A 26,296-nucleotide genomic window follows, 5' to 3' on the forward strand; every position below is an offset into this window, starting at 1 on the left:
GAAGGAGGGGAGAAGGGGATATGAGCCTCAGAGCCATTAGTCTTTGTCATCACCCCTCCCCCATTTCTCTCTCTCCCTCTCCTCTCTCTCTCTCTCTCTCTCTCTCTCTCTCTCTCCCCTAATCTGATCATGTTGCACTGAAGTGATGCGTGTTGACATAGGCAGTTAGATGTTGATGATGTGAAAGTTCATATCTGGTGATTTTGACGTGTGTGATCAGTTATATGGAGTGACGTGTCCAGAGAAAGAGACACAGATAGAAGATATATATTACAGTCATTTGATATGATATTGTAAAAAAAAAGATCATGGAACATTCATGGAATTAACATTTCAGATAGTAATAGAAAATGTTAGTTTTATCTAATGATATATCTTAGAAAATTGAAGGAAATAATCATAACCGGCCGATGTTGGCATCAACACCAATTTTTCATAAATCACTGCGTGTGCACAAAAACTTTTGTGCACACAAGCTTTTTCATAAATGAAACCCTGGAAGAGAGAGAACCAGACTGAGATAGAGAGAGAAAAGAGGGAGGAAATAGAGAGAAGGAGGGATTTAAAGGAGAGAGAGAGAGACAGAAAGAGAGAGAGATACAGAGAGAGGTACAGACAAACATAAAAAAGGGTAGAGCACAAAGAGTTGAAATCCCTAGACTTATGAAGGCAGGTGTTAGCTTTTGTTTTGGTGTTTCTAAGTCAAACTAAGACGAATTTATGATAAATCCATTTTTTAAAAACTGAGAATCTTTATCTTCATAGTTGTTTGAGCTAAATTGGAGTGAGGCAGCAGTGCGTGGAGATGTCATGGTTTGTTTTGTTTTCCACACAGTTTAGATAAAGCTTCCCAAATATCAATATTAAAACTGCTCGATTGGTCAAGCTCTACCATGTGGTCGTATGTATTGTGTGTGTGTGTTTGTGTGGGGTGTGTTGGCAGGGTCCCTGGGCCAAAGTAGGGCAGGAGAGCCTGGCATAGACTCAACCTCCTGCATGAGTGACCTGAGGATAGTGTGTGTGTGGGTGTGTTTGTTTGTGTGTGTGTGTGCGCGCACATTTGCAAGCTAGCTTGGGTGCTCATACACACATTTCACTGCGTTTTACGTGTGTATGTGTGTGTGTGTGTGTGTCTCCGCCCCGGAGCAAGCTGCTGTCAAAGAGGGGGAGGGGCAAACGAACGCACCAGCGAACGAGAGAGAGAAAGAGAGAGAGAAAGAGAGAGAGAGAGACAGAGAGGAGGAATATAGTAGAGAGAGAATTAGCATCTGTTGTTTCCGTGGCAGCTGAGCAGCATCGGACTGACTTTCCACACACACACACACACACACACACACACACACGCACATTCTCTCTCCGCGCTACACACTCCCACATACCCACACACTCTCCTATTCACGCACCCACCCACACACACAGACACACATATACACACACACACATTCACGTACAGCCGCTCTCGCTCTCTCACACGCTGGATCCAACGTGGAACTGCCGCTAGAGACTTTTCCATCACTACCTCTCTCACACACTCACACACACACACACACATGCACTCTGTCTTTTCCTCTCACTCACACACTGGGACTCTTAGCAGCAAAAACACTCTCACATGCAAAAAGGCACTGATCTGAAAATCAGCGTACCGGCTTCCTTGGACGTTGAACCTGCCTGTCTGTCAGCAGCATGTGAGTACAGCTAAGATGATATCTGGAGAGACGGACTTCAACTGATTTACTTGTTGGCATCTTGCCAGCCTGGCATCACTGTTTACGAGTGACATTTTAACTTGTAACACCACCTTTGGTCCGGTGACTTTAAGAGTGTTTGGGAGACGATGTTACAGCTAAGAGGGAAACGGTAAAGACAGACCTGAGCTGGCTCTGCGATGCTCTAACATCATCGCTCTAGCCTTACATATTTATCCAAGGATGACCAGTGATGCAGCGTTAACATCTTGGCTCTGACGCCGTCTTTGGTCTGATGACTCTTACAGTATAACAGATGAGCGGTGGTGTAGAAATAACAGCGTTTGTCTCAGTGGTTCAGCATCAACAATCTCCAATACTGTTTTTTATTTTTGTTGTTCTTTGGTTCACTGACTCATCTTGTAGCAGAGCTTTACTGAGCTGTAGCCTTGTCATCTCAGCTCTAACACTGGCTTTGGTTTTTAAGTCTTACAACAGAGATGATGATCAGAGATATGGTGCTGAATTCACAGCTCTAACACTTGCTTTGGTTATTAAGATTTAAAACAGTGATAATCAGAGATATAGCACCGAACTCTCAGCTCTAACACTGGCTTTGTCTTTGGTCTGTAGATTACAGAGGTGAGCAGAGACACAGCAATAAGCTCTTAGCTCCTGTCTCTTGGTTGATTAACTTTGGTTTGTTTAGTCTGTTTACCTGTAATATATCAGATGTGATCTTACTGCAAGACAATCTCTGTGCTCTACTGCTGTTGTTAATCCATCAATTTATAATGCATCAGAGATGATGTTATTCTCAGACACTTTGGGAATGTCAGACTGAGTTCAGCAACGAACATGTTTAAAGTTTAAGCAATACATCACATTTTCTCATGTTCTGGTTAAGGAAAGATTGGTAGCAGTTGTACTGTGTTCAGTATTTAGTGTGATACAGTGATTTTCAGATGATGCAAACCTAGCTCATGCTGGTCTCTAAACACACAAAGCGTTGGCATGAAATGCAGGGAGTTAAATCCATACTGGACACACAGAGGTCAATCTGCTGCCGCTCCTCTTGTCCCCACTCCTCTTTTTGTAAATCGATCAAAGGGATTATTTACCAGAAAGTCAGTTTATTCCTTTACAATCTTCTTCCTTTGGTCCGCTGATTAGAAAAAGCATCAGAGCTGCTGTTAGTCTGAGATTCTTTGGTGGAATCAGACCTGCATGGCAGCACCGCTCTGAGCTGTTTTAGCACAGTTAAGTTGTTTGTGTCTGTGAGCTATAATGTGTCAGATTAATGGATGTTCTTGGGGAAATCAGACCTGGGGACTGGGTGTTGTGGGCTGGTTTTTGTCGGTGTTAAGCAGCTGAGCTGGTTAGCAGAGAGGGAAACGGAGGGGAAGGAAAGAGAAATAGGGAGAGAGAGAGAGGAGAAATCAAGAGACACTGCAGGTTTCAGACCCCAGGGTCCAACAAAAACAGCAATGAGAGAAAACCGTGTGTGTGCGTGTGGACGTGCGTGTGTGTGTGTGTGTGTGTGTGTATATGCGCGTGACCGCGTGTGGCTACAGTATGATTGAATTACTCAGGGTTAATTAGATTCTATCTTCCACAGTAATGTTTCAGGGACACACACACACACACACACACGTGCACACATACAGACACACACACACACACACACACAGGGACTTCCTTTTAGAATGGCTTTTTCAGGCTTATTGCCAGTGGTGTTGTCAGTCGGGTGTTAGTTCAGAGGCTTCTGGGAGGCTGTCTGGTGTTAGGACTAGAAGACAGTCAGTCAGGATTTATTCCAATACACACTCATCTGAATCATCCGCTCTCCGAACCAAAAGTACCGCATTGTACTTGTCATAGAGGCAGTACCCTGCCGGCTGAAAAGGTGTATATTTATACTTTCTCTGCCGGAAGAGGTCCATAATATCGTCCTCAGACCCATGGATGCACGCTGGAGAGTGCATTTGTTTCATTTGTCCCTTTTAGAACCAAACTGTAGCTCCACTGTGTGCATTTCCATAAATAATGTACATTTATAATTAAAGAGGCACAATGACATTTTTATGGCCACTAGTTAAAATGAGTCACCGTTGAAAGCAGTGTTTTTCCAGCATGTACAGGAGGATTCTCAAACACAATACTGTGCTGAGTGTATATGAGCAAATCCCTGCACTTTGCACTGATTGGCCAACTGGATGCTCTCTCGCAATTTACTGAGTACTTGTCATTCAAGTGAGGGGATGAGTGAAAGCATGTACACAATGCGACAGCAAACACACTCGTGAAAATGGAATTTGCAAAAGTTTTACGACGACAGAAATGCATTCACATGTAAATTAGGTAACAATATTACACTTGCTGTGTATAAGGGAGAGAATTAGAATGGAAACAAACTCAGACATTTTTAATGTGAGCCTTGCATGTCTCCTTCTGAGCTTGCTCGCATGCCACTGTGTGTAACGGTGTGTGTTAGACAGTGTCCGTGTATAATGTGACACTTTTTTCAGTACAAATTTCCCTAATTGTTTGCCACCTACAGCACAGTATGTGGGCGGCAAAAACAAGATTTGTCTTGCTTGTCTAGCTGCCATCTATAACAGCTGTGGTCCGAGTCACTTGTACTGATTTAAGTTCCTTCAGGTTTCAACGATAATAAAACCCAATGAACCCAATTGGACACAGCATGCTGGGATTTTGCCTGAAATCGGTGTGTGCTCTCATTTTCATCCAGCCAAACCCAGACTTTTAAAATGGCCACATGTGGTTGTATTATTACATCAGTATGTCTCATCCAAGAGCCTCACTTTTAAGTAAATGCTGTCTAGACAGGTTTAATTGGGAATGCTCATATCTAGAAATGCATAACAAACCACTGAAAGGGAAAAGATAATTTAAGATGGAGAGAGGGAGAGAAGGAAGCAAAGAAGATAGGCAGTATGGATGGATTAGGACTTGAAGACACAGACAGGGTTTATTTGATTGGACACTACAGGACGTGTTCATCCTTGGAATGGATTCATAAATATTACATTTCAGGAGTCATGGCGATGTGTCTATCTGGGGCCGTCTACAAGTCCCAAGCTGACTGTGTGTGTGTGTGTGTGTGTGTGTGTGTGTGTGTGTGTGTGTGTGCGTGTGTGTGATGTTATTGACATGGATAGGGTCTGATGTAACAGTAGTTCATATCAAGATAAAAGAGACTATTAGATGCTGTGTCCTGAGGATCTGTTGACAGCTCTGTGTGTGTGTGTGTGTGTGTGCATGTGTGCGTGTGTGTGTGTGCGTGTGTGTGTGGGTGTGCGTGTATGTGTGTGTGTGTGTGTGTGTGTGTGTGTGTGTGTGTGTGTGTGCATGTATCTTCTGACAGCTGTGTGTTTGTAGCTCAGAAGGGTAATCCAAGACAGAATCCATTCAAAACACCAATCCAGAATTTCTTTGGCCATAATATTCTTTGATTTATTCACATAGATTCTTGAAGACTTGGACTTGTACATGGTAAAAAAACACTTTTTGCAAGTTTCTATCTTCATAACTCAAACTGCATGTCTGTTGTACTTCAGCCATTTGTAGGACGTGTTCTTAACAGCAGAACCCAAGTTGATTCAAGCCAGTATATACAGTAGAGTTACAGTAGTTCAGCTTCTTCCAGTGTGAAGCAACGGGTAGCTTCTAAAACTAGACTTTCAAAGTAGCTTTCAAAGTTATATTATATTCTGTGTATATATTTAAGTAATTCATGTAAGGATTGCTTTTAAAGGGAATACTTACATAACTATGATGAACAATTCCCTTCAAAGCAAAACCAGAGAACGAAGACTCTTCAACTGAATTCTGCTGGATCTAACACTGTCTTTGTCCTCTCTCTCTGTGTGTGTGTGTGTGTGTGTGTGTGTGTGTGTGCATGTGTGCGTGTAGAGTACAGCCGTTTCGAGGCGAAGATCCATGACCTGAGGGAACAGATGATGACCAGCAGCGTCAGCTCCAGCTCCACGTCGCTCCGCTCCACGCAGAAACGCACACTTTACGTCAGGTAACACACACACACACACACACACACGCAGTAGACCGAGGTGATCGATTGTCTAGTGTCCTTCAGTGTGACACGACTATTATAAGGTCTTATCTCAACTGTCCACTCTTTACATTGTGTGTGTGTGTTTGAGAGAGAGCGAGAGAGAGCAGCTGAAAGAGAGGTTATCAGATCTACCACAATAAGACAGCATGGCAAGGACACACACACACACACACAACATGTATTGCCTGTCATTCTCTTTTTCTCTCATCTCTCTCTCTCTCTTGTCCTTGCCCGTCCCGGTTGCTCACTCATCAGTCGTCTTCTCTGAATCACTTGTTCCCTCCTTAGTTCCCTCCGTAGAGCCCTCTGGATCTGTCCCAACCTAACTACACTTTCGGGATCCTTTCTCCACCAGAGTCACAGTTAAGATATTGATTCTGCTGGGCCGCACAGGAAGTCTTGGCAGATCCATAGTATGGGAAACAGGGACAGGCGGATGAGGAGGGATAGCAGCTTCCATGTTAACACTAATGATTAAGTCCACTGGTTAGATGTCAAGGAGACAAGATAGATAATATATATGTTGCAGTCATGGCTTTGTATGCCACAGCTAAAAACCATTTCAAAACATGTAAAAGTGTAAATATCACCTACAATAACTGTCAGTCAGTTATGTGAATCGTGACCAAAAAGTCCTACCTTTTGGTACATATGTATTTCAGTGGTATACCTCCAACAAGGATATGTTTCCTCAGATGTTGACATGAGTAGTCAAAGATAGCAGTAGTAGAGAGGGTAGAATAATACATTTTCACAATAATACTTACAGCAGATTTGTGGAAAATGATTCCCTCAAGTGCTGTAAACTGTGATGAAGTACGATAGCATCCAGGTACAGAAGAGTGGGGTCTCTAAGCCCGGACTAATAGACTGGATTTTGCTCTTTCCTTGCTTACCACCCTGTGATGAACTGAACCAATCAGCCCACTGAATCATACGGCAGTAGATTTCTGTAGACCTCTTCAGAGTCAGAGCTGACTGGCTGGAGTTGCTTCATGTGCCCTCTTTGTGTATCCATGTGCCGTTGGGATTCTCGGATATACGACTTTCCCACCAGAAGGTAGCACTTGAACGCCCCCCCAAGTGAGCTACTGAAATCAGCGAAATCGGGATTCTAGATGTTTTTATTTCCGACCGAAAAGCACACAAACGCGCTTAAGTCGGGTGTCCAACTTCGAAACTCAGAGGAAAGCGCATCTGACGGGCACGCGAATGCGACATCCGACCCGAGCTGCGTGCAAGTGGCCTGGAGGGAGAAGGCAGCGGCAGCAGGGAGAGTCACCTTGGACTAGAGACACTCACACACACACTTAGACAAACACACTTACACATAGAGCATGGCCAGGGTCAGAGTCTATTCAGAGAGCTTGGGGCCAAAGGTCATATTGTGAACAACAGCCCTCTGGGAGCTGTAGTCCAACAAGTCAGTCTCAGAGAAATATGTGACTGACTGGGTAACTGGTTGACTGTTTATCTGACTGGCTGATTTATTAAAGACAGGCTCATTAATTGACTTTACTCACTGTTATTTTGAGTGACTGGTTGAAATATGATTCTGTTTTTTATTTCATTTCAATTCTTAGAGTGTATATCTGTGCAGCTATTTCAGGGTTTATGAAGTGGAATGGCAATGAATCCATAACTCTTTAAAAGCTGGAATCACCTACTGGGCAAACACCACGTTAAAACAAACCTTTGCGAACTGTAGATTTAATGGGGAAATATGAAGAAACATGACATTGCAGCTGCTTGCCATCACCCTTGTTAAAATTTTAAGTAGTCACCCATGGGCATAATTATTATTAACATAATTTAAGAGTGTACCCACAGCTGACTGGAGTTTTTTCTTTTATTTTGGGGGGAAAGTGAAGAGAAATGGCCTGTCCACCGCTGCTTTTATTAAATCTGCCTGCATTAAGAATGTTTTCGCTCACCAGTGATACAGAGCATTGATCGACAGCAATGTAAATGTCTTTCACTAGGTATGACACAAAAGTCCAAATTTCTGCAAAAGGGAGAAGATTTTAAGTCTTTATGGTGAGAGTTTTTATTTTTAGTTTATTGATTTAACATTTGTTTACCCAGGTAATGAGATCAAAAATCTCTTCAGGGAGACCTGGCCAAGAGTGCAGCATCATGACAAACAAAAAAGTTGCAGACAAACAATTTACAACAATATACAAAGTCACATAGAAAAAATAAAGTATTTTTTTTCTATATAAGTGCTCCAAGAGGTAATAGTCCAATATCAAGCCAGCAGGCTCATAGGCCAAATCTATTTTAATCTTAACAAAGCAAAGACAACTGCCTTTTGATTCTGCCACAAGATCCTTTGTAAACAGTTTAAACTCACCAGAGAGACCGTCTCTTTCAGCTTTAGATTATTTTGCAGTGAGTTAAGACGGAGCTGAATACAGATTCAGTTGTGACCTTAGGGACAGAACAAAAACAAATCCAACTTAAATCAGGAAGCAAACTCAAAAAGTAGGAAGCAAAAGAATGGCCTTCTAGATACAAGTCTACCATTGAATAGTAAGTCTTTGATAGGACAGAGCATTCATGCTTGTACAAAATGTCATGACTGCATGTAGATTAAACAAGGCAGGAAATACGCTCGTTGCAGGTAATTGTCATAACACCCCCTTTAGGTTAATTAGTTTAATGTTTTACATGCTGAATCTCAATGGAAAGATGCAGCATTGCTTTTAGTCTAATCCAAATCAATATTCCAGGATGTTGCATGTGACTAATGAACAAAGTAATAAGCCCCCAGACAACCCACACAATAAATCACACTGTCATATAGTTCCTGTATCTGGCTTACAATAACCAATGGGCATGAAGATATTAACAAGGAAGCTCTCAGACCGGCAGCTGATTGGCTGAGCTGAGGCTGTCACTGTATGACAGATTGGGGGTGCCTGGTGCCCTGGGCTGCTGTGTGTTTTTATGCATCTGCATGTGTGTGTGTGTGTGTGTGTGTGTGGTGGGTTGTTTGTATAATATGCATGTGCATAATGTGTTACACTACACTAACTTTTCCTCAGAGGAAATGTTTGCTCACTGAAGCAAGGTGACGAAGGAGACGTATGTGCATCTGTCCTTTGTGTTAGGAGGTGTGCGTGTGTGCGTGAGTGTGTGTCTCTCCTCCTCTCTCCTCTCCTCTCCTCTCCTCTCCTCTCCTCTCCTCTCCTCTCCTCCCCTCTCCTCTCCTCTCCTCTCCTCTCCTCTCCTCTCCTCACTTCTCGTCCTATCCTCTCCTCTCCTCTCCATTCACCTCCTCTCCTCTTCTCACCACTCCATTGGATGCCTTGGTCATATTTCAAGTACACTCTATAGCTTGGTATTGTAATTACATACATCACTACTCGCATAGAGATCCACTCAGAAAGGTAGGGCTAAGTAGGATGTACATGGTAGCAGGGTAAACACCATGTAGATTCCCATTCAAACCATATATTTTACATTCTTGGTGAGCCAGTCCATCCAACAGAGTCCAGTAGGCTAGACTCTGTTGCTAGAGGCAAGGCTAGACTCTTTCTGTATGAAAGTTTAGTAATCTATCTGGCTGATTGTTGAAAAATGATCCATCTCTACCATCACAATTTTAGTTGTAGATATTAATTGTGAAGCGTTATAAGGTATCAAAAAGCTTTAGGCTATCAGCTTCTTAGAACCAGATCTTATGTTTTCCAATTGCTTGAAGGCATTTTTATTGAGAAAGTTGATTGAGTGTGGTTTGATTCTATTTAGAAAAGCATTGTATATACAAAGGTTTTTGTAATTTTCTCAATCACATAATGAAATGCGCTTGCATCCATGAAAGAAAAGTATTGATTAAAGATGTAGATAGTTGTAGAACAATGAGCAAACTTGAACCAGTATTGGTTGAAAAAATTCCAGTGACAATCTTTACATTAAGACATTAAGGGTCCATTTTATTGTAAAAACTGCAGTAATTAAATGTGTGTTAGGTAACTACCTTACAATGGTGTATTACCCTGCGCATTAACCTATGGAAAAGTACTATATTGCACAGTAATACTATGTAAATACTTAATGAAAAGTGGTCAAATTGTGATACATTTTGGGCAACTGGCTGTATTAACACAGTACTAACACAGTAGTAATGTGTACTTAGACTACCATTCTATAGATTAACACACAGGTTAATACACTGGAATAAGACCACTGTAAAGCGTGACCATGCGTTCTTTAGTAATTAGATGTGTGTTCCTGTTGAAGACAACAGTAATTCGCTTTCAGAGGCTCTCACATAGGAATTAACATGGCTGTGATACTGAGAACAGATAATGGATTTAGCCTTGCCCTTCCTATATTAGATACTGTCCACAGGTGCAGTCACTGTGGAAGCTTGTTTACGGGATGTTAATGCTATGCCTTATGTTTTACTCTGGAGTGGTATTCTGTACTAATGTTACTCTGTGGAGTCATTTATGGGGGAAAATGAGGTTTACACATATACTCACACCTGACAGCTGCCCAATATGTATCTGGGGACCCACTAATGTGAATACAAGCACATGTTATTACATCCTGTATAGATGCTGTAATCTCTCACATGCTGTCTCTTTCGTTCCTGTCTTATATCCTGTCTTATATATTTTAGAATATTTTTAAGTATTCTCCCCCTTTTCATGATGCACAAATCTCACATATTCTTATGTCTCACTATGCTGTGCTGTTTTTTATACTACTGCTGCTATTTTGCATATCCTGTTCTTGCTGCAATCTATACCTTTTTGCACATTTTCATTAATACATGTTCTGGTTAATATGGCCAAGTGCTAGAATGCTAGTATCCTGTTACTACTTGCTGCTGCAATTGCCCCTTTTCCCCATGGGGATCTTTCAAATCTAATCTAATCTAATCTAATCACACTCTTCTCCTGCTGACCATGGAGCAGCTCCACTGGAGCCGTTTGGGAGTTTCGAGTGCCTTGCTCAACAGCATCCCAACCAGCCAAGGGATTTGAACAGTTGGCACTCTGGCCATGAGTTCACTTTTCTAATTAGACTACCTCTGTACCCTTAAATTACACTGTTGTCCACAGAGAGCGGCTTGTATGAGCCCAGTGTAGCGGAGATTGTCACATTTTAGTAGCCTACTAAAATTATAATGTGCTGTGTGGAAGTCTTACTTTTAGCAACTTTAATCTAACATCATTAAAACATAAGCTGCTGTTTTTTCTGATGTCATGCTCTCTGTTGGCATGTCTGTCTCTCTCTCTCCCTCAGTCTATCTCTCTCTATCTCTCTCTCTCTCTCATTTCCTCTCTTTCTCTCTCAGTTTCTCCCTTTCTGTCTCTGTTTTATTGATGAAGGCAGCAGGGACTTTAGGGGATGCCAGTTAATTCAGCTCTAGTTCCTTCACACACACGCACGCATGCACGCACACACATACACACACACATATACACACACATTGTTGGCCTACTTTCCCAGGTCTTTTCCCTGTGGACTGGTTAGGAAGTCTGTGCTGTGGTCACGTAGACAGATCACCGTTCACACACAAACACACACAAACACACACACACACACACACACTGACACACAAGCATGCACACAGACAGACATAAACTTGCACACACACACAAACGCTCATATATGCAGACATACAAACAAATACAGACAAAGAAGCACACACACACACACACACACACACACACACAGAGACAAGGTCATAAATTAATGTAGGAAAGCAGTCCTCAGCTTTTTTGGCTGTCATCTATCTATCTATCTATCTATCTATCTATCTGTCTATCTATCTATCTGTCTATCTATCTACCTATCTATCTATTTATCTATCTATCTACCTATCTATCTATCTATCTATCTATCTATCTATCTACCTATCTATCTATCTACCTATCTATCTATCTATCTATCTATCTATCTATTTATCTGTCTATCTATCTATCTATCTATCTATCTATCTATCTATCTATCTATCTATCTATCTATATATCTATCTGTCTATCTATCTGTCTGACTGTCTCCCTTTCTGTCTCACATTTTTGTGCTTCTGTCTCTCTGCCTCTGCCTCTCCCCCCTCCAGCAGACAGGATTATCACACTGAAGTAATGTTTGTGACTGTTCTAAATGTGTGTGTGTGTGTCTTTGTCTTTCTCTGTGTCCGCAGAGCGTTGTTCGACTATGACGGCAGTGCGTCGGACCTGAGTGCGCCCAATCAGGCCCTGGCGTTTCGTTTCGGGGATATCCTCCATGTGAGCAGCGCTGGTGAAGAGGAGTGGTGGCCCGCCCGTCACCTCAGCCCCCCGCCCCCCCACCGCCCCGAGGTCGGGGTCATCCCCAGCCGCAGGAGGTCAGAGTTCAAGATGATTTAACTGATTCTCATTTCATTCATGAACTGCATTTCTTTTCTTTTTTTTATTAGATTATGTGTCTGCCATTGATTGTTTTGAAATGAGCATTAGTGCAGCACAGGAGGAGATGATGCCAAAGCTGATATCATAACTTAACTGTTGGTGGCTTAGTATGAAGTAATCATCTTCTTCATTTGCATATAAATACATTTCAGTTTTGCGATCACTGATTGATATAACATCATAGTGATTCAACCTATAGCTAGTTCATGAAAGCTTTTACATTTGCTGTTTTACACCTGGTGTCTGGTAGCTCTTTCCTGTGAAAAATCCTCTGCCACACAGTTTCCGGTTTGTTTGGAATAAATAGAAGAAGAACTGGGTAGTTTGCATGAGCAGTGATAGCCACCATGGCTGAACAGACAAAGAAAAGAGTGACACCTACAGAAACATTAATCAGCAGAAAACCCAAGGAAAAATATGCTATTTTGACGCTAGATGCTAGTTTATTCGCAACTCTGTAATTTAATCTTAGTACAGTAGTTAATTAGCAATTTACACCAAGTGTACAAAATTATAGCGCCACCTTCCTCATCTTCTGAATAGAGTTGCACCCCCTTTTGCACAACCCATGGCCCAGCAGTCTCAAGGTTTAAAAATCCTTCTTAGTAATTATCTTACAGTAATAGCCTCTTCTCCTTCATCTACACCTCTCCTTCATGATTGAAATGGATTCAATAGCTGAAATCAATAAGGGATGTACTGTAGCTTTTACCCAGATTCACTTGGTCAGGCTATTTCATGGAAAGAGCAGGTGTTACTATATTTTGCAGCACACACAGTGTAAATGCAGTACTTATACCGGTTCCTAACATACTGCAACATACTAACATATCAACCAATCCCTGAAGAACCAATCAGCTTTTAGTATGGGCGTTAACTTTATTTTGCGCTCTTTTACCTTCTTTACCACTTGCATAGGTCTATCTGCAAGTTATCCCACTTACCACTGGAACAAACAGTGGTTTTCAACCAATAGCCACAGTCCTCTGTGAAAAGTGAAAAGTCACTGAAATAGAGACAATGTGACGGATTTTTGAGGCCAGGACGACTCGACTCGCTGCATTTGCTGACACACACTTTCAGTGTGGACAGCTTCATTGAAAGTACTGGCTGCTATTTACTTTATTGAGCTGTTCTGCCCACTCGCTCATAACACCGTATGTCAGGAAACAGTGTAACACCAAGGGGCTTAAGTGGGGAAAGCGTTCCTCTTGTTTGCACAAATTGATAAATCCATCCAGCTTTTCAACTCTGGACTTCAGCCCAGTGCTAACCATCATATTGATGTCATGTATCATCATATAGAGTCTGTTCAATATAGATTTGGGGGAATAGAGCATCCCTCCTTCACTCTCTCATTTCCTCTCTCACCTCTCCTCCCTCCCTCCCTCTTTCTCTCTCCCTTCCTGTCTCCCCAGTGGAGGAGGTGACAGACAGATGTTGAGCTGGGAGGAGGACTGTCTGTTACCGTCAGTTTAGTGACACTGAGGGAGGTGACGAGGAGGGATGGAGGTGACGAGGAGGGAGGGAGGGAGGGAGGGATGAGGAATTAGAGGTCTAGCAGAGAGAGAGAGGGGGATAAATGACAGAAGACGAGTGAAAGAGGGAGAGGGATTAGAAGCACCAGGAGTGGGATGGAGGGAGTGATGGAAAGAGAAATGTAACATATGAGGGATGGATGTAGAGATTGTGGGTTGTTACAGTATGTAGTATTAGAGGCTGGGGCATTAGAAGCTGGGGTAATAGAATAATGGGTTTTTAGTAACAGGGTGTTAGAACATTGGGTATTAGAAGCTGAGGTATTAGAACTTGGCGTATTAGAGGCTGGGGTATTAGAATGTGGTGTATTAAAATACAAGGTGTCAGAATATGGGTAATAAAAGCTGGGGTATGAGAATATGGGGATTTAGTATATGGGATATTAGAGGTTACAGCAATAAAATAGTAGTAGAGGCTGGGGTATGAGAATGTGGATTATTAGAAGCTTGTGTATGAAGAATGTGAAGTTTGTCAAATTAGCAGCCAATCTTTTGACATGGACTAACTATCTAACGATCCTCTGATCTCTGCATGTTCCCTGCTTGGCCTTCACAAAGTAAAATAACCACTGGTGTTTGCTTTGAAATAATGGGTTTGATCATGTTCTCTGGAAGAGAGGAAAAGAGAGGAGGGGAGGAGAGAGGAGAAGAGAAAGGCGGGGGGGGAGAGGAGAGGAGCAATGAAGACAACTTATTTGCCGATGCAGAAGCGTAAACAGGTTTTGTGCGAAGGTATTGTCGGGCTGTAAAGCCTTTCAGAGCCGAGCTGCTGTGGCGGATTAAAAGCAAAGAATGGCCTGCGGTCCCACGTTTTTTCCTTTTAAAGTTATTATTTTAAATTCTGATGAGGACCATGCTGCTCCTAGTCTGTTTTAATGACAATTGTTTGGCTGTTTACAGACATATTAGGAGGCTTAAAGCTGTACTGTGCAAGACTTTTGTGTAAAAATACACCTGTTTCTTCTGCCTAAATCACAAAGTGGGGCTGCAACAGAGAAGAGAGTCCTATCACCCCTAATTTAGACACTGTAGATTAGCCTGTGTGCCCAAATGAAATTCTGTTGTCAGGTATGGTTAACAGCAGGAAATGGTCGCACACCGGAAGTGACGAATCCAAACATTTTTTCTACTTTTTGTCAAAAATATTAGATCTTTTGCCTCTCTCGTCCTTTCCCCTTTGGTATAAGGCAATCATACACCGTCTGGACCGCATGCTATCTGCAGTTTACGTCACATTACATGATTTCTGCACATTGAAGTCCTCAAAATCTAATCAGTTTCCTCTGGCTACCATTCAAAAATCGCATAGTGCAGCTTTTAAAGGAGATACATCCCGAAACAAAATTCTAATACAATAAGCTCCAAAATGACTTTTTGGACAGAGGCACATAATGTAATATTTTGGCTCTGTGCTCTTGTTTTTTGGACGTGAAAAGATTTGAGTAGCTATGAGGTAAAAGTGGTCCCACAAATTTCAGGGTAACAAAAGTATGTAGATGTATCCTTACATTTTAATGATTACAGTTTGAATGCTTCCAGACTTAAGAGAAGCTTCAAAGGGAAAATTCACAGTTGCATGTCCTGCAGAAACCCCCATATTTTGCCATTTTTGTTATTTTAGTGTAACTGATTACTGTTGTAGCGGGCAATATTTCACAGCCCTGAGACCAAGCTAAATCTAAGATCTAAGATTGATAGGTTGTTTCTTGATAAAATGTTTTAACTACACATAAAGTTTCTTCCCACATTTTTTAGGATGCCTAAAGGACCTGCTGTTTTAAGACCGTCTAAAATCAGGTTTCATCAGAAATCAGAAATTCAGTTTTTGGAGATACAATGTGTATGTAAGACACTGATGATTTGTGAATCTTGGGGTGTATTTTCCCTTTTGGGGTGTATTTTCCCCTCAGAGAAGGTTGTTGTTGTTTACCAGTGTTGCCCTGCAGGAGCTTTTCACAAGCTGATGAAGAGGTGCTGGGGTTCTGCCACCAATCTGCACTGTACTGGGGACACACACACACACACATACACACATACTCCCACAAATACACACACAGACATGCCAGCACACATATAGACATGCACACTTCAAAACACAAATCTCTCACTAATGTGGACAAACGCACATGCTACACACGCATGCATGCACATACATGCACACAGTTACACCGAGGTAAACACACAGAGATACACACAGACATGCATGGACACATACACACAGATACAGAGACAGAGGCTTGTGTATGCGAAAATAAGTGTATATATGAGGCAGCCACATTTCATATTTATTCCAATAGCCAGGGGCGTTGTTTCTACAACCCTCCTCTCTCCGGTTCTCCTCCTTCCTCCTATTGCTCTTTCATCTCCTTTATTGGCATCCATCCTCTCTTTCCATCTCTTAATGCTGTTTCCCCGTCCTTCCTGTCTCTCAGGGCAGAGAAGAAGGAGAGGTCGCGGCTAAAGACAGTCAGAGTGACCAGGTCTCAGGACAGATCGGTGAGTAGCAGCCTGACCTCTGACCCCTGACCCCTAACACTAACACTGGTCGTCACAAAGGTCACAACTTCTAGTTAGAGCTTTCCTCGCAAGCCAAAAATATTCTTAACCAGTGTTGGGTTCGCTGCTCAAAAAAGTAATTCATTACTCGCTACTCATTTCAAAAGTAACAACATTACCTATTGCTCCCTGGGAGCAGTCATTTGTTTCATTACCTGTTGCATTATTTTCTCATTACAACTCCAGAATTGGTGATTGTGTTCTTCCTTATCTTCAGAAACCAGGATAACTCCGTCTGTGTGCTTCTCTGTGAATGATCAGGGTAACCGAATAGTGTGTCACAGCAGGCAGGCGAACAGCAGCATAATCAGAGACAAGAATTGAAGCACCTAAATTCCCAGTTAGTTTTACACAAATCTACATACACTGGCACACTGTGGTGTATTTTCTCTGTGCTCTACAGCTGCTGTTGGCTGCTTTTTGCATGTCAAAGTGCCACAGGGGATACAGAGCCCAAAAAATGTTGGAACCTAGATCAACTGTACACCTAGGCTATAATTAATGGTGAATGCAGTCTTTACATCAATTCTTGCTGTTTAATAAAGCAGTGAAGACATAACAGGTGTATGTTTTTGCTAGAACATCATATAACAAGAATGTGTTGCTGGAAAAAATGATGAAACCATATTTATTAGAGTGTGTTCTTATTCGTTGTTTGTTCAAAAATGCCACATAACATAGGTGTTTCACTTTGACAGATAAAATGTTGGCATGATTCAAGTGTTTGAACAGTATTAATATGTTTTGACAGTAAGGTCAACTAAGTCTCAGTACAGTTCTCTCACTTGGCCATGCACATCAAAAGTGTTGCAATAGCCCTAAAGCATTGCCTCACATAGATAAAGAGCACACTTCTAATGAAACAGCATGAGATGAACGCCCTATAAAACCTTTAACATTTGCTTGTCAGTGAAAGAATGCAAAACATTGCAGCTTGCAGTTCCCAGCGCAAAATGATATGAGAAAAGTGTTGTGATACTGTTAAAGCAGGTGCTACAGGGATCTGACGTTGTGTTATTTGCAGTGGTAAGATATTTTTGTACCTGCGCACAATTAACAACAGATAACAATATTCTTGTCATCCCTTTGCTCAATAAACTCAATACCTCCACCCAGAGAAAGTCAACTTTTGTACCATTTATCATCTATGTTAGCTTAAAGGATAAGGCTGGTGTTTTTTAATGCATTTCTTACCGTCAACAAATCCTATGAAAATAACAAAATCAACAATGTGTTTGCTCTACTCCCGTTACTTTCTGACTTCCCACGTACCGTTTTTAGCCGTCAACCCGCAAGTCATTGGCTCCAATTGTAAGCTAAAAACCTTTAAATACAGCTCACAAAGACGTAGTTTCAATTTTAAAAATCGCTAACTGTTACCAGGAAAAGTCAGGCTGTTGTAGTTATTACCAAATCTAATTCAAATGGGAACAAATTCTTCATTACGCCGGGGACTATTTTCAGTGCTATGGAACTACTTTCCTGAGGTCGCAAAGTGTTTACAGCCGGCTTATTAAGTTGTTTGAGGAAAAAGTCGGCCGGCCCGGTGCATCATGATGATGAAATATGCTGCCAGAGCAACGGCATGGCTCTTTGACGTGTTTTTAATCGTTTTTTTAATACAATGGAGTTCTATGGCTGCTGGGACATGGCTTCATTGGGCACCGGCTACATGGACGAGATTTGCTGGCAAAACAAAATCATTGCTGATTTTGTTATTTTCATAGGATTTGTTGACGGTAAGAAATGCATTAAAAAACACCGGCCTTATACTTTAATGCGAGAGGTGGGGTATAGCTTTTGAATAATTCAACTTCAATCTGATATTTAAAGGGCGTGATTATTTGTTTGATTGGTAACTGTATAATTGATACTGATATTGAGATAGTAATTGGTTACACTACTTGTTACTGGGAAAAGTAATAAATTACTCACCACATCATCATTACCCAATGTTGCTTTTAAAAGGGCTGTGGAGTTGTTGACCATACAAGGATTTTGACATGCTCCACCGGACATTGCACAGTAATTAAAAGCGCACTGAATAGCATTTCATTACTTTCATATCTTTAATCTCTTTACAGCAACAATCAATAGTGGAGCGAACAAAGAATTACGCCTCCAGGCTCCATCACCCTATCGCTTTTAAAGCTTTGAACAGAGTTGAGAAGCCACTCCTGATCCCTTCTGAGTTCAGAGGCGAGGCGGTGACGCAGGGCTTTAATCACACTTCCAACACCGTGATGATGAGATGGCACACCAGTCTAACACAAGCTATTGATATCACTGTGTTGTCAGCTCTCGCTCTCTCTCTCTCTCTCTCTCTCTCTCTCTCTCTCTCTCTCCCCCCCCTCTCTGTTTTCATCACACTGTGTGAATCAGCAACTCTGCAATCAGCAACTCTGCATGTTGGAGAGCTGATAATTAAAAATTATCACATGCACACACGCACACACACACACACACACACACACACACGCCTTCTCCCCCTGGCAGTGTGCGTTGAGACAGACAGCTGATAGAAGCTGTGGAGTCTTGCTCTCTCAAACTGTGTGTGTGTGTGAGCATGTGTGTAAAGATGTGTGTAAAGAAAGAAAAGAGAAGGAGAGGAATAGAGAACCCATGAGGTTTCCAAATAGGACTACTGCTGATAACAGCCAAGATAATGTTGTGATCATCATGGTTATGATGATTAATGCTCTCTCTCTTTCTCTCTCTCTCTCTCTCTCTCTCTCTCTCTCTCTCTCTCTCTCACTGTCTGTCTCTCTCTCTCTCTCTCTCTCTCTCTCTCTCTCTCTCTCTCTCTCTCTCTCTCTCTCTCTCTCTAGGATCAGGAAGATAAAGGTAGGTATTCTGTCCAGTACATCAGTGACACCTGCTGGTCAATATGTGTAATTGCAGCTCCTGGCAAACCTGGCTGACACTACTGTGCGTGTGCCCATTTTAGGACATCCTTCTCCTCTCTCTCCATCCTGCACCTCCACCTCCATCTTGCTCCTCCTCGTCAATCTCCCCCTCTCCATTCCGCCACTCTCACTCTTATTCCTCCTTAGGATTGGAGAGGGAAGATTGAGGAGGAGGAGCTGGATTGGCGAAGGAGGTGCAGGGTGGAGAAAGAGGAGGAGGACGTCCTAAAACGGACGCCATACAAAATGGATTCAATAGGGCCCATGTCCCAGTGTATTCACTTTCAACCGGTTCAAAATGTAAATACAAACTGCAGCACAAGCGATTTTGCCTGACGAAGACCTTAGGGTTGAAACATTGCATCAAATCAAGTCTTAAGAAAGGAGGTCTAATCCAGTGTGCGGATATTCCTTTTTGAACCACTTCCCAAATTATAAAAGCCAGTCTTGGCCTTCAGAAAGGCAGATTGAATCACATACATTAGTACAAGAGTAATGGAAATGAATTCATTTAATAGTCTTAATTGGCTCCAGGTCTGCCGCTGGCTGGCACATCCTCATGGTGCTTCTTGTTATAGTGGTGTGTGTGTATGTGTGTTTTAAAAAAAATGCAAGAGAGAGACTTTGTATATTTTTGTTTATGTGTGTGCGTCTGTGTGTGTGTGTGTGTGTGTGTGTTGCTGACCCTGCCCTGTCTTGTCCTTCCAGAGCTGGTAACCTCTGGCACCAGCGATAGTGAGAGTAGTTCCTGTAAGTCTAGACCCCGCCTCCCCTCCTTTCTTTCTCCCTGTCTCTCTCTCTCTCTCTCTGTCTCTCTCTCTATCGCTCTGTCTGTCTCTCTCTTTCTCTCTCTCTCTCTCTCTGTCTGTCTCTCTCTCTCTCTCTCTCTGTCTCTCTGTCTCTCTCTCTGTCTCTGTCTCTCTCTCTCTCTATCTCTCTGTCTCTCTCTCTATCTCTCTGTCTCTCTGTCTGTCTCCCTCTCTCTCTCTCTCTGCCTCTCTCTCTCTCTCTCCCTCTCTGTCTCTCTCTGTGTCTCTGTTTTCATTTTCTTTCCAACCCTCAGTCACTTGATGTTGCTGTTGTTGTGTGTGTGTGTGTGTGTGTTTCTGTGTGTGTGCTTGTGGGTGTGCCCATGTGTACATGCACATGTGTGTTTGCATGTTGATTATTGTGTGATTATGTGTGTGCGTGTGTGTGTGTGCAAGCTACCTCTGTCTGTCTCTCCAGCCTTCCTTTCCAGAACAATTGAAAAGTCCATTCCAGAAGTATTGAAACAAATCATATTATCTTAAGTTAAACTAAATTATCTTCCAGCTTCCAGTTCAGATAATTTTAACAGTTTGACCGGAAATATACTTGTTCAGTCTGAACACAGTGTTACAGTGTAGTACAGACATTGGGATTTAGCCAATAAGTGTGTGTTTTGTGATCACTAATCCCGCCCACTGTGCCTCTAAACCTTTCCGTCATCTCTGTCTATCCAATCAGCTGGCCAGGAGGAGAACTTCCTGACCTACCAGCCAGTCACGCAGCAGGAAGGTCAGTGACATCATCGCTGCATCATTACCACTTAACTCCAGTTTGCCGTTTTCTTGATTGTATTTGATTAATTGTTATCAAATGAAAGAACAGAGATACAGCGGCTTTTGGACTGCACAAAAGCCTCTGTGATCCATGCGGCCTCACTAGTCTATACACATTGTTCTCTGACCTGCATACAAGTGCAACTGGACTGCTGTCCTCGGTGGGGAATAACCTTCATCATATTAGTAAACATCAATAACATTTTCTAATGTGTTCTCAAATTCAATATAAGTGTCAGCAATCTAAAAAGGTTAGGAAGCTCTGCCTACATTGTGTCTGATGAAGACCAGTGGAGGTTGAAACAGCAGAATAAATCAAACGGAGCAGGAATCATCCAAAGGAGATTGTTTTTCTTTGTCATTGTCCTGCTATAATGTTTCTATTCCATTATCTCAAGGTGGTCATAGTTTACTGGATCAGAATATAACAATAATACAAGAGAGGGTTTTCTTTACTCAGATTTTAGGTACAGTAGTGATGCAACAGGCTGCACCTTGTACTGTCAGTAGCACTGAAGTACCCATAATCACAGTAAAAAAGGTGTTATTATGTGTTATTATGGCTGAGTTTTCTACAAAGTAGTATACTTACATAAGAGTAAAAAACAAGAACAAACAACATCACTTTGCTGTGCGGTTACAGCTGGTTTATCAATCAAAAAAGTATGGCTTCAGTGTGAGGCGTATTTGATTTGTCCATAATTTCATCAAGCCCAGTTTGTGTGTCAATATAGCTTAACCCAGCAGTGTATGTCTGTATCTGTGTGTTTGTGTGTGCGTGTGTCGTTGTCCAGTGAGTTACACGCGGCCGGTCATCATACTTGGACCGATGAAAGACCGGGTCAACGACGACCTCATCTCTGAGTTCCCTGACAAGTTTGGCTCCTGCGTCCCACGTGAGTCTCTAGCTACATGATGAACTCCAGTAGGGACCTGTAAAGGGAGGATGAGGCACTTTCACCAGGCTACTGTACTCTCTAGGGAACAAATAATTGTGATATTCAGAATACTGACATTTGTCCAGCAGAGTTACACCTCATGGTTCATCAAGTGACTGTCAATTGCACCAACAAGTCCATGACAACAAAAGAATGGTGGTACTCCATAAAACTTATTCAAAAAAATATGACAAGACTTATTAACATCAGGTGAAGGCTTATTTTGGCAAATAAGCCTTCATCAGGGCATCATACATGTCATACATATCCTATTTTTTTAAATAAGTTTTATGCAGTGCCACCATTCCTGTTTCATGGACATATTGGAAGTAGTTTTTTAGTTTTTGGCTGAGCACACAACCAGAAGAATGTTATATGAGGAGGCTTTTTTCACTTGTTTCACTTACTAGAGGGGCCTCAAGAAAATGGCAACTGTAAAATGGGGACCAGCAGGAGCTATGACGTCAAATGAAAGAAAAAGATCAAAGCTTAAATTGGATCAATCCAGGGAGTAGATTTCTTCCTCTTCAAATTCCAAAGCCTGAAAAGTCTTTGGCCATAAAAGAAGTTTCTCATACTCAATTTGCAAGGAAGTGATTGAGAAGTGAGCCGGGATACTGATGTATCTATATTTACTGTTGGGTTTGCTGAAGTTTTTTGGAAAATTCTCTTTATTCATGTACACATGGATGTTTGTGAGAGGGATATGAAGATACATTTAATCAGTTTATCCTGAGTAAAACCTTAATTCGAATCAAACCTATGATCGTACATGTAAACACACTCTACAGTTCCTCAGTTTGTTTTGAGTTTGTCAATCAAACATAACTATGTTTTAAACAAAGCTGTGTGTGTGTGTTTGTGTTTCCCTCAGACACAACGCGGCCACGGCGAGACTACGAGGTGGACGGCAGAGATTACCACTTCATGTCCTCCAGAGAGCACATGGAGAGAGAGATCCAAGAACACAAGTTCATAGAGGCTGGGCAGTATAACAACCATCTATATGGGACCAGCATACAGTCGGTTAAAGAGGTCGCTGACAAGGTGAGATAGACTGATAGGAGGATAGGATAGAGAGAACATGAATAGACCATAAAATATGATGAGAAGAGTCAGAGTAATGGAAGAGGTGTGGGAGGAGATAGAGAGGGAAAAAGGAGAGGAGACAGCATTTTAGTTCAGTGGTTAATGTTTGTCTAACTGCATTGTGTCTCTGTCTCTCTCTCTCTCTCTCTCTCTCTCTCTCCCTCTCTCTATGTCTCTCTCCCAGGGGAAACATTGTATACTGGATGTATCAGGGAATGCTATAAAGCGCCTCCAGATGGCAGGACTTCATCCCATAGCTATCTTCATTAGACCACGCAGCGTCGACAACATCCTGTAAGTAACATGAATAATATCACAGAATATAAACAACATCCTAGAATAAACATCAAAACATCTTGTAAGTAACATAAACATCCTGTAAATGATATAAATAACATCAAATAAGTGACATAAATTTGTGGGATTATAGGTTGAGAATTAATAGGATTAATAGATTCACAGAAAGTCTGTACTTTTCTGTATTCTCATCTCATCGTTTGTATGTTTCTCTCTCCAGAGAGATGAACAAGCGTCTTACTGAGGAGCAGGGGAGGAAGACCTACGACAGAGCCGTCAAACTGGAGCAGGAGTTCACTGAGTTCTTTACCGGTTAGTTTCACACACACACACACACACACACACACACACACACACAGATGACAAAGCCATGACAACGGACCAGGGCACTTACTGAACTCTGTATTTCACCAATTACCTCGAGACACAGACAGACACATAATGCAGGTGCACACTCTAGCAGGATCCCGCACAATGTCAAAAATTCCTTCAAAACATACTTTAAAGGACTTTACTTTCTGCTTCATAGCTTAGAAACATGCCAGGGTAAATAAACTGCTGAATTTGAAGTGTATTCATCTGTTTCCGATGTGTGTGCAGCACTGCAGCAGGGTGCAGTTATTTATTATTTACACCAGGTAGAGAGAGAGAGAGAGAGAGAGAGACTGAAACAAACAGAAATAAAGGCAGTAGTGAGGCAAATATGATGCGGGAGGCAAATATGATGCGGCAGGTGGATATCTGCTCACTCTACACTCTGAATCCAGGACCTTTAATGGAGATATTTGGTAAAAGTTGCCTTTTTGGTAATGAATTGGTAATAACTCTTTTTCCCTCTCTCTCTCTTTCTCTCTCTCTCTCTCCAGCTATAGTCCAGGGCTCGTCTCTAGAGGAGGTGTATTCGCAGGTGAAGCAGATCATTGAGGAGCAGTCTGGTCCTTACATCTGGGTACCCACCAAGGAGCGGCTCTGAACACACACACACACACACACACACACACACACACACACATATGCACACACACACACACATTTTACTCTGTCAACACTTCTCACATTTCTGCTAATTTTCTATTATCAGCCTGCTCTCTCTCCCTTGCTTCCACACACTCACACACACCTACACACACACCGTGGAGACGCGCACACACACACACAACACACACATACTAACACAAGCACATTCAGTCGGACGAGGCTGGGACTATCTGGGACTGCTGCTTCCTGAAGTGGGAGGAGCTAATGTCTGCCCAGCAGCCTATCGGTGGATCTTTCTACAGCTCAGTTCCTTAATGTTTAAGGAAGCGGTTCAAATCAAGGCGACATGTACCATTATCTGATTTGATTTCTTTACTGTTCTTATTATTGTTGTTGTCGTTGTTGTTTTCATATTAATGAAGGGTAATGCATTCATGTATGGGTTTGTAATGATAATATTGTCACCAAGAGGCAGACTTTTGCACGCTGTAGCTTTAAGAGCATGTTTTTGGGACAAAATCTTGATCTCCCTCCCCGTCTGTCTTTCCTCATGGCATCACTCCTGTTTAGAGTTTCTCTCTCTCTCTCTCTCTCTCTCTCTCTCTGTCTTTCTCTCTCTCTCTATCTCTACGTCTCGGTCTCTCTCATATCCCTTCCCTCCCTCCCTCTAGACTGTCTGCGGGCTATACAGTAGATATGAGGTGAAAACTTAACAGTGTGCCCAGGCGTTTTGGCATCGAGGGCCAAAATGAAACTATAGTACAATTACTGTTTAGACATGTAGCGAGGAAATAATCATTAGCCATTTAGGGTTTGTATAATCAAGACGCTTGTTAATATGTCTCGTAACAAGCAGAAATTCCGCAGAAATCAAAACTACAATACTGAATTAGATTGCATCAAAATAGATTTTAAAAAAAAATAGAGAGTATCCCATCACCCTGGAACCCTTTTGTTTTTGGAGGGCCGAAAACAAATTCAGTACCTGGGCCTCATAATGGACAGCTGGTGTTCCAGTTGGGGCCCCCTGAACCGTAGTTTAAGAAACTGGGGTCTCCATTACCCAAGCTTTCATCTGCTGGGCTGTGACTCCATCCCACAAGGGCTTCTGCCCTCCGTCCTCCACCCCTCCTCTCCTCCTCCTCCCCTCCCACATTCAGAGTGTGGCATTAGTTCCAACATAAAGCAGTGTATCATCTGTCATCATCACTATCATCATCGCGATCATAATCATCATCATCATCATCGTTCTAGCTTTCCTAGATGCACTAATTGAGGGCCGGTGTCTTAAAAGCATCTTAGCGTGGCGGAGGTGAAGGAGTCAAACTGTTGCCGTGGTAGCGCTCCTACACAGACGCTGCGTCACAGATTCAGCTGCACTCGCAGAAGCACTGTCTCTCAGCTAATTCAGCACTTAGCATTTGAACGAGCTCAGCGTGTGTCTGTCATGCTGGTGTGACACAGTTCAAGGGGCCAGGTGAACTCTTCTGGTAAAAATACTCTGTCAGGCTGGATTTATGAGTTTGAGGCTGAAGTCCTCGCTAGCTTGAACGACGCCCGGAGCACGATGATGATCTCTGTCGGCGAGGTTAATGTTTGAGATGCTAAGATGCTTTTGGTAACGTGGCCTCTGTCTGGACCTTCTCAGCCACCACGCTCCACCTCCCGTCTGCATCCCCTCCCCCCAGGCGCCTCCTCCACACTGACTGGAGACCAGAGCCGTACAGAGAGCCGCTTCTTTCAACACGATGGTTCAGATAGGTTCAAGTACATTTGTTCAGTAGTTCCTAATCCTCACAGAATGTTCAACTAAATTCTGTTTCCTTCCAAACTAAAAGTCTCCCTGAATTTAGTAGATCGAGGGTCAGTTGACAGAACGGGTGTCTCTGTATGTCTCTGGCTGTGTGTGTTAGCCAGGGGCCCATGCCACTGTCTGTTAGAGTAAAGCACCGATGCAAAGAATCTATTGTATACAGAGATGGATCTATATCTAACATATTATAATATTTATCCCTGCTCTAACTGCCTATTTTGGTACAAAAAATAAAAGTCTTTATTGAGATTTACTGAAAACCCTCTATCGACTACCAGAGATGATGATTATTCTTGTGTTGTGGAACCTGTATGAATGTGAATATTCTATAATTATTGTAAATATGAATATATTTTCCTTTACTTTCACCACTACTACTGGTTTGTATCGGTGTCTATTGGTGT

General features: G+C 42.2%; 1 protein-coding gene across 2 annotated transcripts in view; it reads left to right on the forward strand.

The window, feature by feature from the left end:
- Positions 1-26,190, forward strand: part of LOC139923730 (disks large homolog 4-like) — a 108,126-nt gene extending 81,936 nt beyond the window's left edge. The window contains exons 14-24 of one of the 2 annotated variants that reach the window (XM_078285449.1): positions 5,625-5,739; positions 11,948-12,130; positions 16,165-16,228; positions 19,117-19,132; positions 19,903-19,944; positions 20,683-20,733; positions 21,572-21,673; positions 22,590-22,762; positions 22,989-23,098; positions 23,322-23,413; positions 23,968-26,190. In XM_078285449.1, coding sequence (XP_078141575.1) covers positions 5,625-5,739; positions 11,948-12,130; positions 16,165-16,228; positions 19,117-19,132; positions 19,903-19,944; positions 20,683-20,733; positions 21,572-21,673; positions 22,590-22,762; positions 22,989-23,098; positions 23,322-23,413; positions 23,968-24,074 — 1,055 coding nt within the window. In that variant the 3' untranslated portion in view covers positions 24,075-26,190. The remainder of the gene's footprint in view (positions 1-5,624; positions 5,740-11,947; positions 12,131-16,164; positions 16,229-19,116; positions 19,133-19,902; positions 19,945-20,682; positions 20,734-21,571; positions 21,674-22,589; positions 22,763-22,988; positions 23,099-23,321; positions 23,414-23,967) is intronic. The other variant, XM_078285450.1, reaches the window with a different exon arrangement.
- The last annotated feature ends 106 nt before the right edge of the window (positions 26,191-26,296 follow it).

This window comes from Centroberyx gerrardi, chromosome 9, assembly GCF_048128805.1.
Source record: "Centroberyx gerrardi isolate f3 chromosome 9, fCenGer3.hap1.cur.20231027, whole genome shotgun sequence".
NCBI lineage: Eukaryota > Metazoa > Chordata > Actinopteri > Beryciformes > Berycidae > Centroberyx > Centroberyx gerrardi.